Raw genomic sequence first — 15,945 nt, forward strand, 5'->3', positions numbered from 1 at the left:
CCAAATCAAATAGATTTTAGCATTTCCATTTGCCAATCCTGACTGCATGCATGTTTGTGTGTGCATACACTTTGCAGAACAGTGCATACTCCTCTTGTTCATCATCAGTGCCATCTCTTCTCAGTTTTCCACTGACAGATCAAACTGCTATTGCCTTATCAAATCCATCAGGCTTATGGAAACATACACCTCGTTACATTAGCTTTGAGGAAATCACAGGCTTACTGATGAAATATGCAGACAATAAAAGAGAAAGAGGGGCCAGGGCTCGGATGACATGACAGGCCATAGCCAGAGGGGCGTTGGTTAAAAATGTACAGCCCTGAACAAAGCGCTAAGCAGGCTTCAACAGTCATTAAAGGCCGCTGCATCAGAATCACACACTCCATGTAAAGCAGCCTTCCTGTCTGTTTCCATGAGGGGGGCGTGTGTCTCTCCATGTGCCTCCGCACAGAGTTATGTGTGTGTGTGTATGAGCGCTTCCACAAGCGTGTGCATGTGAGTCAGAGAGGTGTGAAGGTCTATGCACTCACCCTCGCTTTAAGTCTGCCCTTAATGTCCCGGATGCCCTTCTTGGCCTGACTCTTGGCCTAGGAGAAAAAACAAATCACACATGCGCACATACCCACACCCACAGATTATTAATCAAAACATGTTGCATTAACATTCTGTTCTGGTTTCATGTAACATCAAGAAATGCTTTGATCCCTGTGGCAAAAACACAGAGACAAAAGGCTGGATAAGAGAGCCTTGCACACTAACAGGAGGCAATAACATGAAAGGGCACCCTGACCACCTATTGTACAGCACATAACGACATGGTTCTGCTCATCAAACATAGTCTAGTCATGAACATTTCTCCTATTCCCTCCGCAGCCAATTTCAAACAGACAAGAGTTGTTAATTTCTTTTATATGCAAGCACGCAGTGTGTCGTCGTCAGAGCTCTATTTCATGAATTTTCGGAAGTACATATTGAACGAGGAAATGCATCAAGCTATGCTGATGTGGTTGCCTATTAACACAGTTTTGCAGATGAACGTACCTTTATCACAGCTGTGTTGATGAGTGCTCCTCCTCTCTGTTATAGACATAGAAAAGTATTAGTCAGTCACTTCAAGGCATTTTGAGTGGGTTTGAACACACAGATACACATTGAGCCATTTGTGTCACAGGATCATTCAGTGCCATCATTTATCAATTATCAAAGTAATAATTCTTTAATAATCTTATGACATTTCTGTTGACCAAATTAATGACTTAAAGAAAACAAACACTTATTGAAGTTTTAATAACACATATAAGATTTTAGTTATACAGAATAACAGATCAACACAATTCATCACTTTGATCATCTGTTTGATTATTCTGTATCTGATTTTACATTCATTTGCCATAGAGTTATACACAGTATATCAGTGTTTAAAAGAATATCAAAATTTAAAACACATGATACGACACAACGACACAAGTGACTTTCAATACCTAACTCCCTCTGCAGCTGTAAATAGTATTGTAATACAACTTTAGTAAAATAGTGGTGACATCAGACAAAGTATCTTATCGCTGAGCCATGATAAACTGCATGATTCATGGCATTCGGGAGGTTTTTATTTAGAAGCAGGCTAAAACAGCGATGGAGGGGACTGTGCGTGATTGATTTCTACTTTGAGCTCTGCAGACTGACATTACGGTACCCAATATCTCTCTGTGTCTGTCTTCTTTTCTCTCCGAGTTACTGCATCGCTCCTAGTTCCTTTAGCGTCTCACTCTTATTCTCTCTGTTTGGTCTTTAGTGTAAGCACAAAGCATCGGCTAAACGGCTAAACAGAGTAAATGGCAGACAGCATTTCAGAAGTCGGCAGAAAGAGAGGAGGAGAGGGGCCGAGGTGAAGGCCCCTCTTATAGATCCCTGTCAGTCAGGAAATGTGAACTTTAACAAACCTTTGAAGAGCACTCTAGAGAACTAATTCAGCCTTAGCTGACGGCGGGGGTGGAGGGGGGATACTCAGTGAGTAAGAAAGAGAGAAAGACAGAGGGGGGTCTGTGACAGAGATGAAAAGAGAGAGAGAGAGAAAGAGAGAGAGAGAGAGAGAGAGGGAGGAAACAGAGAGGAGGAAAGAGACAGAAGGAGATGAGGAAGAGGAGGGAGAGATCTATGTTCTTGGGTCGGTTCAACGAAGTAACGCCTGTGCTTGCTGCCAGATCAACATGTCATGTCGGAGGACGTCTTGTCACGTCAAATCACTCCTGTCTCCCTCCCTGTCTGTCTCCACTGTCCTGCTGCACGCGCCGCTTCACACACCAAACTGCACTCGAGCTGGATCTGTACATTCATGCAGCCCTTCACTCCAAAGGCAACACCAGGACTTCAAACACTTAGTCATGTCAATCACGCTTTCAATTAAATATAACTCGGGAATAAAATGAGTGAAACATAAAAAAAGCCACAGATAAAAGCATTTAGTTATGATACCGGGACATTCTGTGAATACCTTTACAGTGTGCATCCATTGCTGATAAGACCTTGAATTACCTGAAAGGATGTATAAAACACAGGGAATATGAATTAATCATTTTGCGCTCAATATCACTGTATTAACATTGCAAAGCAAAGCTAACTATGTATATTACACTGTGACACAGTCCTAAAGCAAGGACAGACACATTATTGAACATTTCACATTTTAGACAAGTCAAATACTGACGCTGATGAAAAATGAATAAAATGAAAGCTCTGTCATATCTCTGGATTGATTGTATCTCTTTTCTGTAAAACTTGCAACATTCAAAGATGTTTTCTTCTTTTGTTCCTTTGTCATGAAAAAATAAGAAATATTAACTGTTAATTGTAAAATGAGTACTAGTACTAGGAATTAGAGGAATTCTAAGTGCAGAATGGAGGACTGTATAATAGTGGTGATATTTTCAGAGTTTTCAGGGCCTGTTCTTATTTAGAGAATAGAATTACAGATGACAGTATAGGTTTGGGTCAGGATCATAATTGATAAGCTCAGTAATATGATAAGTGTTTAGCTGGTACAGTTTTTTTTCATGGAAATACAACTCAAGCCTGAAGTGTTACGATCAAAATGACATAATTTGTCTGAGCGGTCCTGTGGGATTTCTTTCACACTCAAACTTCTGATGTCTCGTGCACAGTTCACCTGTTATGACACTCATTGCTGACAAAACATTATTAATTCTTTCATCACTCTTCTTTTGCCACATCCAACCAGATTTACTACCTTTTTATCAGCTCTGATAAAGGATTTTTGTAACAGATGACATTGTTGATGTGTGTCAAATACAACAAATTGAATCAATTCACAATGAAAGGTGATGCCTGACACTAATTTTAGAAAGGATCCACTTCAACGCACAAAATTTGATGTTGTCTTTTATAATAATTAAATTCTAATCCTTCAAAACCACTACAGTTCATCAGTGCATTAGTACAAGCACCTTACGTGGTGGTATTTGAGTTCACATGAAACTTCTTCAGATGACTCAACTAATGGGCAGTTGAGCAGTAGAAATGTTTTTAAATACAGATATTATAAACTTATTCAAAAATGATTCAGTATATGATTGTTAATCCTCATTCATTGTTTTGCCTTGTTTTATTTTTTGAGACTAGATTTTAAATGGTCATTGAAAGGTTTTGAATGTCAACTCTTTTGATTTTTATGACTTTAATAAGCTTTGTTCTGTTCACTCTTACTTTAGCACAATACCTTCTTCTTTTTGCATGAAATATGGCAAATGAATGTAATCTGACTAATTGATGAACAGGTCTGGCACTACTCACTTCCACAGAAGCCCCCCTCTGTGATCTCTTCTTCAAACACGTCGGTGAAGCCGCGGCCTGCGTTCAATTTGGCCAGCCGTCCGTCGATGAACTACAACCATAAATTACAACTTGCTTATTAAAGAGGGGAGGTGGGGGAGAAGGTGGACACACTTAAACAGACTTACACACGTGCACACGGACGCACACACACACACACACACACACAGATTCAAACACTCAGGCAACAGTGGGTGTTATTAATCCTACCTGACGGAAACTACATCCCAAGATTAGGTGGTTTGCAGGTAATAGGGATTTGGTAATGTGGAGCAGGTGAGGGATTAAGGCAGCAGACTACATGCTGCACACTGTCTGAGACATGAGGAAGTTTCATTTCCTCCCTTAGTAACATGGAGCGCATAAAACTCCATCTCATAAATATGGGCCTAACAGCCAAGACAGCTACAGCTACACATTTCACCAAAGCACACAAACACGCATAAATATGTAACACAACTAAAAGTAAACACACGTGTAAATTGACACAAACATACACAATAAAATAACAGCATTAAAGTGTGAGAAATACCTTTGAACTTTGACTTTAGATTTAGATGTAACTTTTCAGACTTAAAAATAAAGGTAGGTGGGAGAAGCAGCCAACAATTAGCAATAGTGTCACTAAAATAATTAGTAGCCTATATAAAAGGGAAATTAAGGTGTGGAAATAAAGGTGTAATTTATTTTGACTGATTAATGTTTTAATTAATAACCAACACCTCCTACCTTTAAAGCTCTGTATTTTTTAAACAACAAATGGTGGTACACTTTTCTTTGACGTATTGTCGGATCATATTTAACTGTGACAACCCTTCTCCCACCTCTGCAAGTGTGTCCGAAGTGTAACAACAATGTAGGTTGTTTTAGTGTGCATGTCCTAAGGGACAGCCTGCTAACTAGCGACCGACACGGCCACCCACTCCTCTGGTCAGAAGAGCTGGAAACTCATCATTAGATCATTTTAATGAGAGGTGAGCCTGCAGGCTCCAACCACTGCTCTGCTACTTGGCTGGCCCAATTAGTGCAGATAATCAACCCAAATCATCACCAAGCCAAAGCCTCCACTTATCCCCCTCCACCATCTCCCTGCACACACCCTGACCAGATTACCTGCCTCACTGTGGGCCTTAATTAGACATTACTCAACAATGGCAGACTGTGATCACCACACATGCACACCAACACTTAAACAACAATCACTCGCGCACATGAGCAGAAGAGCACATACACAAAACATACAACACAATAGCTCATTTTCTTTGTTTGGAAAGTTAGTCGACATTAAATAGAAAAAGAAACTCTCAAAGAAACAAAAAATCATTTCAGGTTAGGGCCAAATCAGGATTACCTTCACCCAAACAAAAAAGAGATTATTATTAAATAATACTTTGACAGTGTTTGTGAATCCAGTATAACATCTACGAACGTCTATGAACATTCAGCCAAACTATATGTGTAAATTAAGTCAAGTCAAAACATTGCAGTGCAGATTCAGCCACACTGAGTTCCACTCTTGGATGCAAATTCTGTTCCATCTCTTCATGCCTACATGTCATCTTGTTTCCTGTTTCTGTTGTAGCTGTAGACAGTAGAGAGGGAGAGTTATCCCATCTGGCTACCAGCATACCAACTCACTCACAAGCCGGTCACAGTGGTCTACACTTATTTAAACTCTGGAACTGTGGAGCCAGAAATTGGGATTAGGTCTCTACAGGGGATCATTTGTGGCGATATACTGTACATATGGATCCTAAAGGAAATTTAATTTATTATTTCAACCTGAGAATTTTGGTCCATAAACTTTAGAAATTCAGTTATAGTGTATACTTAATGAAGTCATCAATGGTTTTTTAAAGGAGAAGTTCTCAAGGTTGGTTTTGGGTCTGCAGCTTGCCACCATTTCTGCTAGCTAATGGCAGATGGAAGTCCAAATTTGGCCAAAGGGGACGAAGCCTGGGGAGTAAGTGGCAAATAATATGTACACTGGATATGCTGAGACACAGTTTAATAAAACCTAAACCAAATCTCTACCAAGATATGTATCAGAGTAAGTGAATTGGGTGCTCAAACCATTATGCTCCATGAAAAAAAATGACTTTGCAAAATAAGAGAGAAAATGCAATTTACTGAACTGCGTTCTCTATGATAAAAGCTTTTTGGAGCCACTGTCAAGCAGTCATTAATATTATTGCATCTTAAGGCATTTGTATATTTGCTTCCTCTTTGGCCATAGTGGTGGCAGCTAGTTTTATCTGTCATTCGTCACTATTTGTTGGACTTTCCAGCTTATTATAAATGCAATGATATGGGTTCTTGTGGACCCAATGGAGTAGATGAAGCAACAACATAGTCAGTCTTTAAATTGAATTATTTGGTTATGAAGGACACAACTTCACATTTATGTACACTGAGAACGATGGATAATTATTGATTGATAGAACGTATATTGTCAACAAAGGCTCCTGGTAGTACATCATTTATGAGTGCCCCCTACAGACTCAATAAAACTGTGTAGAGCTTAGTTTTGTCAATAAGAGGAGGACAGTTTATTGAATCAGTCTCCGCTGGCACAATACACACATGGCAGTGTGTGAGTGTTTAAGTGTGTAGGAGCTGAGGATGGTTGATAGGAAGCAGGTTAATGTCAACAGGCTTTCCCCTGCATTCTTTGGGGAGATTTCTCCCACTTGTTCTGGCCTGAACAGAGATTGGCTGATGGACTGAGTAGAGCAAAGACTTCAGGAACAGATGTGTGTTAGCGTGTGAAACTCTGGCATATTAAGAGGTGGGTATGTATTTAGGGTTGATTCAGCATCTATATTTCATAGAGACATGAGATGAAATGGCTTCTGTTTCTGCTTTTTGTAACCTAGACACATAATTCACTATAGTACAACTACAGTAGGTCAGTATCTAATATTTGCTGAATTTGCATCAACAACTCCGCACTGTTTCCTTATAAAACTGTAATTACTTTTAGTTGATCACACAGCAAAAGAGTTGCTTTATGAGAAAAAAAACACAATCACAACATAATGTACCTGCAGAAAAGCAATTTCCTGCTAAGATGGTAACACTTTAAACTCGGGTAACGCCTCAACATTATATGTGCTTCAGCCTGCAGTAATGTGTGTAGTGGTCTCCCAGCCACAACAATATGGTTTGAATTTGGCTCATATTTAACCAAGTGGTGCAAACATAGAGTTGACAGTGAGAAGTCCCACACCTTGCCCATTATTTGCAACTGGACTAATGAACATCATCATTTAACATATTCTATTATATATTGTTTCAGTCACTGATGATTGGTTACTTGATAATTGAATAACCCAATTTGTTTGTGTACACCGCCCAAACTGCTCATAAGTGGCATCTATGTCAGTTCTCTATGTCTGTTCACTTTAGCTGGAGAACAGGGAAAACAAAAAATCAAGCAAAAATAATTTTTTTGTGTACTACTAATGGTCTATTTTAGATGTTGATTTTAAGCAGTCTTTCTTACAGGTCTATATATAATGATGATAATGATGATAAATACATTTGTACAGTTGTTACAGTAAACAAACAATCAATAAGAGACAAATAAGCGGAGCTACTGGAAAATATCCAAGCATCCTCAGCTAGTACTTATTCAGCTAGTACTTATTCATGTGAAAATTTATATGTGCATGTGTGTGGCCAAGCAAGTTGAGTTGCGTGTTTGTGAGCGGATATGGGTCATGGCCAGAGCAGAGCTTGGGCAGACCGCTGGCCTCACTCACTCCAGTAGAAAGAGGAGTGGAGGAGATAAGCTCACCTCATCCCCCGTTCTAGAGAGAAGATAAGGGCCTGTTTCCCAATGCTACCACTGAGGCAGGAGCCAGCCGGGAGGATGCTTTGAACTGCTGCTCTCTATCTGCTCTGCCTGGGAAAATTATAGACGGGGCAGTGTGTCCAGAGAAACAAAAGGCTGATTGAGGGCCGCTGTGCTGTACTCTCGGGGGTAAATCACACTACTGTCACGGGTCAGAGAGCACAAAGAAAAATTCAAGTGGTGAGAGGACATTTTCTTCGGAGCCTGAGGTGTCTTCCCAATTGGCTGAGCTAAGTTTAGTACAGCTAAAGGTATTTGGGAGAAAAACATATTAAGTATACATGAGTGATTGTAAGGAAAACTCCTGTAACCACACATGAATAAACGATACCTGCTCACACACATACTGTACATGCACATAAATACACACATAACCACAGAGGACTTCACAATATTTGCCAGCGGTGAATTTTCAATTTAGACTGAATTGAAATTCTGGTCACATATTTTGCTTTACAGGCTTGTACATACATGTTAATAAAGCTCTTTTCACAAATGCAGTTTGTCCCTGAAATGATCAGGAACATTTCCTGCATGGGGTCATGTGTGAAGGGGAGCAGTGATCGATATTCAGGGAAATCTGTACCACCAATTACCCACCTCAACACCTAGCAACGTTTCAGGGCAAAATAAGTATGGCTGTGTTGTGAATGAAAGCAGTAACATTGCAGCGTCAAGCATATAATTCACGTGGAGCGAGTGAACCAATCACAAGACTGAGCTGATGACGTATTTGAATCTACGACTTGTTTATCGTTGCCTTGCCTTGCTTTTGTGAGTGAATTGATAACTAACAAGCAATACAACTTTTTTGGTTTTCAAATAAGCTTTAAGAATGGCTGGAAGTGGGACTCAGAAATAAGAGAGCTCCTCTCAGTCCGCACAGAACGGTTGGCATCCTTAAGTGTTGCATGACTTCAACTTTAAATAAATTCAAGAGTCTAGAGACCTACTATGTGCAAAGTGCCTTGAGATGACTTTTGTTGTGATTTGTCACAATATAAATAAAGATTGATTGACTGATTGATTGATTGATTGATAACTTGTCCCTGGCCCCATCTATTCTAGCATTGTTTGGCTTGTGTGAAAAGATGCAAGACAGAAATGTTCATGCATGTACTGTAGCTGCATGTGTGAATATAATAGTGAAAATCATTGTGTGAACTAAATGCGAAAGAGGCTTAAGATAACACAATCTTGATGTATCTGTACTGTAAATGCTTTTAAGGGCCTAACTTGTCATGGTTGTGTTTGTGCATCAGGAAAAATTGAGCAAACAGAGACACATTAAAATGTGTGTGCAGAGATAACCACAGTAAACATTTTCTAGGGGTCAATAACCCTCTATAACACCAGGCCTCTCTTTTCTCCTTTTTTCCTCACTCTGAACAACTCAACTGTCAAGATACTAAATGCTAACTTTACCAAGCCGACAGTTTGCTGAGCACAAAAAGTGTAGACAGACAACTTTCATCTGTAAAAATGAAGACTTTCACTGTTCTAAATAAAAGATCTCTCCCAAAAAAATAAAATCCTTAAAAGTGAACTGACATTGATGGAAGAGGACAGAGTAACCTGCCAAGGAAGCACTCAGTCATCTTTTTCTATTTGTGCTTGCCTATAGCTTGCTGAACAGAGCTGTGCATCTGTCAATTTACGCATGTAAGTGACAGGAGATGTTTAGCCAACTATAATTATGATCTGAGATCAGTAAAGGTCCTGTTTTTACACAGAAGATTGAATATCATGTCCAGAATTTACACATACACAATATTTTGAAGTATGAAATCAGTTCTGGTTACAGTGTGCCAAAATGAGTATTAAATGTGGTTTAAAGAAACATAATCTCTCTCCCTCCATCTATCTATCAATCTATCAATCTATCTCTCACACACACACACACACACACACACACACACACACACACACACACACACACACACACACACACACACACACACACACACACACACACACACACACACACACACACACACACACACACACACACACACACACACACACACACACACACAGCTGTTTGTACCTGTTTGAAGAGCTGCAGATTGACTGCCATGGACAGGAAGTTCCTCATGGTGCCCGAGCGATGGTTTGCAAAGCTCTCCTCACAGAATGTAATCGGCTCTCCCTGAAAAGTCCACAGAGACATTATTGGCAAAAATTAAAACGAACAATTGATATTAATTCATTTTGGCTCACTCTTCTTTGCACCAACCTGATTTTAACCATGTTTGAATGAAGGCAGATGCGGTTGGTGGCTTGAACAGCAGGGGGTCTAAACTAAACAATGGTGTTTATAATATGATAACTAACTAAGTAATTCACACAGTGTCTATTATCATTATGCCCTGTAAAAACTCTTCCCTAATAAGTAACTATTTCAACAGATGTCTTCATTAGTGAACTAAGTGGGCCTGAAAACAGAAATGTCTAAAAAGGGACAGGAAGGAAAGAGGAAGAAGGAAAAAAGGAGGAAGAGTAAAGTAAAAAGAAAAAAGAAACAGTCCCCTTTAAAACAGTTCCCCTGGCAGAGCGCACCCGATCTCCCCTAGACCAGAAGACAGTGTCCCAGTAAACTCCACAGTACTCCACATGAGCACATTAGCACATTATTACTATTTCTTACATCATGTCTGTTGGCCTGTGAGCTATAGACACGGAGGATGACAACAGAACCACTGCAGGCCAATCACACGCAGCCCCACGGTCATTTCCAATTCATGCTTTCTCATAATTAACATAATTCTCACATATTTCAACGATGCTCTAATTTCTTTTGGTGTAAAACAATATGCTTTGTCTGTTTCTGGCTCTTAGCACAGTGTGGCACATAAAAACAACTTAACAACACTGGAGACTAACCCCATTCAGGCATGGGCGGATGATACCCGTGGCCCAAATTACATCACAGGAATACTGCTCCCCTTACATCACTTAAAGTTTTTAAGGCGTATTCTCTCGTAAAAGCCAGAGTTGAAAGTAGCTTCAGTTGTAGTTTAATCATCTATCCAGTCTCCATCTGGCTGCTACAGCCTCGGACCATACTGCAGCTAGCAAAACTGAATAGCATGCTGAGACTAACAACTAACTGCTACTAAAAAAACTTTCCAAGGCAACTTTAAGACTTGGTCTGTGTACACATCAGTATCCAACAAAATCCTTTGGTTCATACAGGCCTGTACTGAATGCCAACTGCTCCTGCTAGTACAGGAATCTCAAAACATGGGCTCCTTTATAAGGAAGACAGCAGCATAAATTGTAATCTTTTTTTATTTTTGCCTTTATTGGAAAATGGGCAGTGAAGTGGACAGGAAAACAAGAGACAGATGGGTACAACATGCAACAAAGGTTCCTTACTGGAGTCGAACCAGTGACATTGCAGTTATGTGGCTCGCACAATAACCATTTAGCTTACAGCTAGCACAGTAAAGATGACATTAACATCCTGTTCAAGTACAAAAAACAATGACTTAAAGGTTGAATGTGTAAAATTTAGTGGCATCCAGCAGTGAGGTTGCAGATAGCAACTAACTGAATACCTCTCCCCTTCGAAGCCTGTAGGAGAGCCTAGAGTGGCCACGAAACTTGCGAAAAATGCAAAAGGCCCTCTCTAGAACCAGTGTTTGGTTTGTCCATTCAGGGTGACTGTAGAAAACTGGAGGTGCAAAATGGCAGCCTCTGTAGAAGAGGACCCATTCTGTGCAGACATAAAGGGCTTATTCTAAGGTAACTAAAACAAAATGATTCTTATTTTCATGGGACTATACAACTGAATTAAGTCATTAAAGCTGTAGTAGTACTTACACGGCATGAACACAATATATCTCAAGCCCATATTACAGAAACAGCTATGGGTTTATAGCCTTTCTTAAGGCAAGGGTCATGTTACTTGTTAACTTCCTCCAAGAGCCACTGTAGTAATGCCATGTTAATATTGTATTGTGTATCATGGATATACTGACTGGAATATTGAGCACTGTACATGCACATGTAAAGTATGTATACTGTACATGTGACATACATTCACTACTAAATGGTATCTTTCTTAATTAAGGTCTTAATCATTTGCAATTTGAATCATGAACCAACATTCATATACTGTATGTGAGCTTGACACTCTTGTGGTACATGTGTTGAATTAATGGATTAGTGTTCTAATGTAGGAGGAACAGAAGTATCAGTAAGTAGAAATGTATGAATATCTATATTTTTTACTGCAGTGGGTGTGTAGAGAGTTTTTGTAGAATAAGCTGTTATAGAATGTAAATTATTATTTCAATATTGTTAGACATGGACTGAAATGTTTAAATAAAATACAAGCTTTTCATTTATGAAGGCCAGGAGCAGCTCCTTTCCATTAAAGAACAGGGACTGAAATTCTAAATATTCTGTAGAATAACAGCAGTTATTTCTATTACTTAAGTTACAACTTTATTGAGCTGTTTTTAGACATTTCAGTATAGACTTGCATGTACTTGAGTGTGACTTGTACTGTACTGTTTGTGCACAGATTATACGTGTTATAGGCAGTACACAAGAGCATGCACTGCGTTAAGTTTGGCATCTAAAGCTGTCTATACAACTTTCAAACATGTGATGGCACCCCGACCTCCCACACCCAGAGTTCTCACATCTGATTGGATGCTTTGAACTGATTATATGCCTGGTTGAGTAGAACTTCTGCTAATTCTTCCCCTAAATAGTACAGAGAACGCAATGTTGGAATATGCACACCCACCTACCCAGCTTGGCTTCATCAATGGTGGTGAAAACTAATTTGAATTGCTATTTCAGGTTCTTTTTCCAGACATGAGTGCTGCTCTGAGCTGGTGAGAAGCACCTGAGGGAACATAGACATGCACTGAAACTGATGACCTAAGAAATGCTGTTCTAATCAGCTGATTGCTTTTCAACTCATTATCATTTTCCAGTATTGTTTCATTTACAGCTCAGCAAGACTCCCACCAAGCATCCACACCCCTCCTTCTGTCAAGACATATGGGCCCGTGAACCACAGCGCTCGGATCAGCACTGTCTAGGAAGATCTTTTCCTCAGCTCAGAACAATGAGCAAAGTGAAACCCCACAACTATCAGAACGTGGGGTTTATCACCAGTATCTTCATGTGCGTACTTATGCTTGTGCATGTATGTTAACTCCAGGCTTTTATACAGAGCCTGTCTAAAATAAAACATTGAGAGCTTGAGTGAACGAAGAAATTACTGCATGCCGTGCACACGTACACAAACACACACATATACTGAGTCTCAGTGCTTGTGTCAGAGGGGAGGCAGTTTGTTCGTATACTGTCTGTATACAGAGAAAAGAGAGACAGCATCAATAATGTAGCATCTTGACTCCGGGAGTCCACAAAGTCCAATTAATCTCAAAGCCAAAGGAACAAAGGCTTCGCTATTTGACAAACAGGACATGCTGTAGTTTGCTCTGCCCTGACTCAGACTTGATAAGCAGAAAAGATCCAGAAAAGAAATGTTAGGAGGGCTTAGTAAAGGAGAGTAAAACACCAAAGGTGGCTATAAGGGATCTTCAAAGGGAACGTCCTGACTCTTTTCAGCTCCTCTGACATTTCACTGCCTCAGACAGGCCCACCTTAGCTCAGAACTCCATCTGAAAACACACCTTTTACCTTCAGTCAAAACTGCCCCAGTCTAACCAGACTCCAGTGAAATCTGAATCACTTCACCCAAACTAAGATCACTACAGCTTGCTACACATTCTGAAGAGCAAACATGCATTATATTCCTGTCTGTGAATACTTGTGCTTGTCAATTAAAATGCTAAACAAGTCTGTGGGCTTTACATTTCTGTTGGATTACTTAATAAATATATATATTTAAATATAATTGTTAATAATTGTATGTTTGTGAATTTTACAAACTGTTGTGGTGAGTTTGTGTAATTTTGAGAAATCCTCATTTGAAATTGTTTGCCTCTGCCATGAACCAAGGAGTTGAATGGTTTCTAAAAATATATGTTTCTACTAAACATTAAATTACTGTAAATTATTAAATTGTGTGAGCAGCACATACAAAATCACAATTTCATTTACTGCACTGGGATGAAGGACAGATATTTCAAAATGTGTACAGATAAAACAAATATCACCAGCAAGCAATGGGTAAATACGTTTCTTTGTACTTTGTAATTTGGGTGTGATGATCTAAATTAGGTTAGCTCAAATATTGGATGCATCTCACTCTGGGTTCCATTGCATCCAATCATGTAGAGTGTCCTTAAGCTGATTTAAATATATAAGTATATGTTCCACAGGATGAAAAGTAGTGATTAATAGAAATGGAGCCTTACAGGTCTATATCTGAGAGCATCTCGGTAGGATCCAAACAGAGCGGCCTGTGCTCTCAGGAAGGCCCTTGCCACACCACTTCCTGTTGCTGTTGACTGCTTCTTCAGCTTGCTCTTCAGAGAGGACACCTGGTGGAGAACATGAAGAGAGAGAAAGTGGGAGAGAAAGAGAGAGAGACAGAGTCAGAAAGAGAGAGAGAGAGATGGGAGGGGGGAAAAGTAGAGATGGAGGGGTAAAAGTTAAATTATCACCTCTGAAATTGGTGGAGGAAACAGCTAGCCCATTCTGGGTGTGAAGTATCACATTTGCAGGTCATCTCAAAAAAGGAAAGAAAAGAAAGGGAAAAGCTTCAGCCTTCCCTTCAAGCTTATCTGTTGTGCTGCTGGGAGCACCTGCTGCTTTGCTAATTGAGCAGAGGACGGGGGCACCGAGAGGGAGAGGAAATAGAAACTCACATCCCTGCTCTTCCTCTCTCACCCTCTCTCTCCAGGATGCCACCCCCGCTCTCCTCCCCATCACCTTTTTGCTTTTTGCCTCTTCCTCCATTTCTTACTCTCCTACTTGTTCTTTCCAGTCCTCCTGTGTCCCCCTCCCCCTGTTGGCTCTCCCAGACTCCCTCTAGAAAGGGACTCTTGACATAAAATGTCTTTAATTATTTTCCCTTCTCCTGGCTCTGTCTCCAGGACTCCAGGCGAGAGTGGAGGAGCAGCAGGCCCAAGCTTGTTTTAGGATGACAAAAGATTCACCCTGGCCACCGGGCCCTGGGGAGTCTGGGAAGGAAGTTGTCAAGAGGCACTCCTCACCTGCTCAGCAGTAGTCTCACTATGTTGTGGCAGAGCGAAGAGGCAGAGATAGCGAGGGACTGCTGCTCTCTGTGTGGGCTGTGCCAACTTAGCACAAAAGCACAACATTTGATTGGGTCGCACAGGAGGTCTAGATTACTGTAAGGCAGTTTGGTGTGGGCTGTTAGCAAAACATGATTCATGATTTTAACAGTAAAAACCTTCAAGTTTAACATTTAACCACAATTAGCAAGACACAGATTAATTTGGCTTCCTCACTGTAAACTTTGCATTGTTTTATCTCCCATCCTCAACATATAATAGACGACAAATGCTACCCAGAACTCAGAAAAGGGTCGCCAACAGAACTGTGGCTGTGGCTGGTAAGGATTTGGTGTATTGCTCATCATACAGCAGGACAGAATAAAGCAATGCTCCTCAGGTATGGTCGTTTCATATACTCAGCACACCACTCTGTTGCTTGAATATAGTACAAGAAAAGTGACTGCACATGCAGACCTGAAAAAAGTGTGTGAAATAACAATGAGCCTTAAATTAACATTTTTGGTTAGCAGCCTGCCTTTTACATTTAATTCTGTGCTACATATTTTACCAGCCCACTCAACCACCTCTTAATACAGTGCAATATTTTAGACTCTGTAGACTCTTTACACAATTATTACTAATTGCATATATCAATAATATTCATCTTAATGCTGCCACTGATAGCAGCAGTGTTTGTAAGAAATAATAAGAAAGAAGAGATTAAAGCCGGAAAAATATTTGATGTTCTGTCTACCATTAAATTACCCCATGCTCTTCTGCGTTATAATACAATTTTGATCAAGTCTATTTCAATCAGAGGTGGCCAAATATATCATGCTGTGTAGCTGTAGCGATGGAGGGATATTGCGATCTCGTGTCTGCAATTAGCCTATCAGGAAAACTGGAGGGAGGAGAAGCAAAGCGTTAGCAAAGCTCATACAGAGGACAGGCAGAAAGAAACAGAGAGAGAAAGAAAGGAACCAACAGAGAGAGAGAGACGGAGAGAGTGGCAGTCTTAAACTGGGACAAAGACAAAACGAACAGTGTTGATTCCTCTCCCCTGGGCTT

General features: G+C 40.1%; 1 protein-coding gene across 5 annotated transcripts in view; it reads right to left on the bottom strand.

The window, feature by feature from the left end:
- Positions 1–15,945, bottom strand: part of dennd1b (DENN/MADD domain containing 1B) — a 104,522-nt gene that overhangs the window by 15,663 nt on the left and 72,914 nt on the right. For all 5 annotated transcript variants that reach the window (XR_008321590.1, XM_053322063.1, XM_053322062.1 and 2 more), the window contains 6 exons: positions 14,053–14,178; positions 9,753–9,854; positions 3,811–3,901; positions 2,495–2,535; positions 1,045–1,080; positions 534–590 (listed from right to left, as the gene is read on the bottom strand). Coding sequence is in view for 4 of the 5 variants with exons in the window: in XM_053322063.1 (XP_053178038.1) it covers positions 534–590; positions 1,045–1,080; positions 2,495–2,535; positions 3,811–3,901; positions 9,753–9,854; positions 14,053–14,178 (453 nt within the window). In the remaining variant the exon portion in view is untranslated. The remainder of the gene's footprint in view (positions 1–533; positions 591–1,044; positions 1,081–2,494; positions 2,536–3,810; positions 3,902–9,752; positions 9,855–14,052; positions 14,179–15,945) is intronic.

This window comes from Scomber japonicus, chromosome 7 (genome assembly GCF_027409825.1).
Source record: "Scomber japonicus isolate fScoJap1 chromosome 7, fScoJap1.pri, whole genome shotgun sequence".
Lineage (NCBI taxonomy): Eukaryota > Metazoa > Chordata > Actinopteri > Scombriformes > Scombridae > Scomber > Scomber japonicus.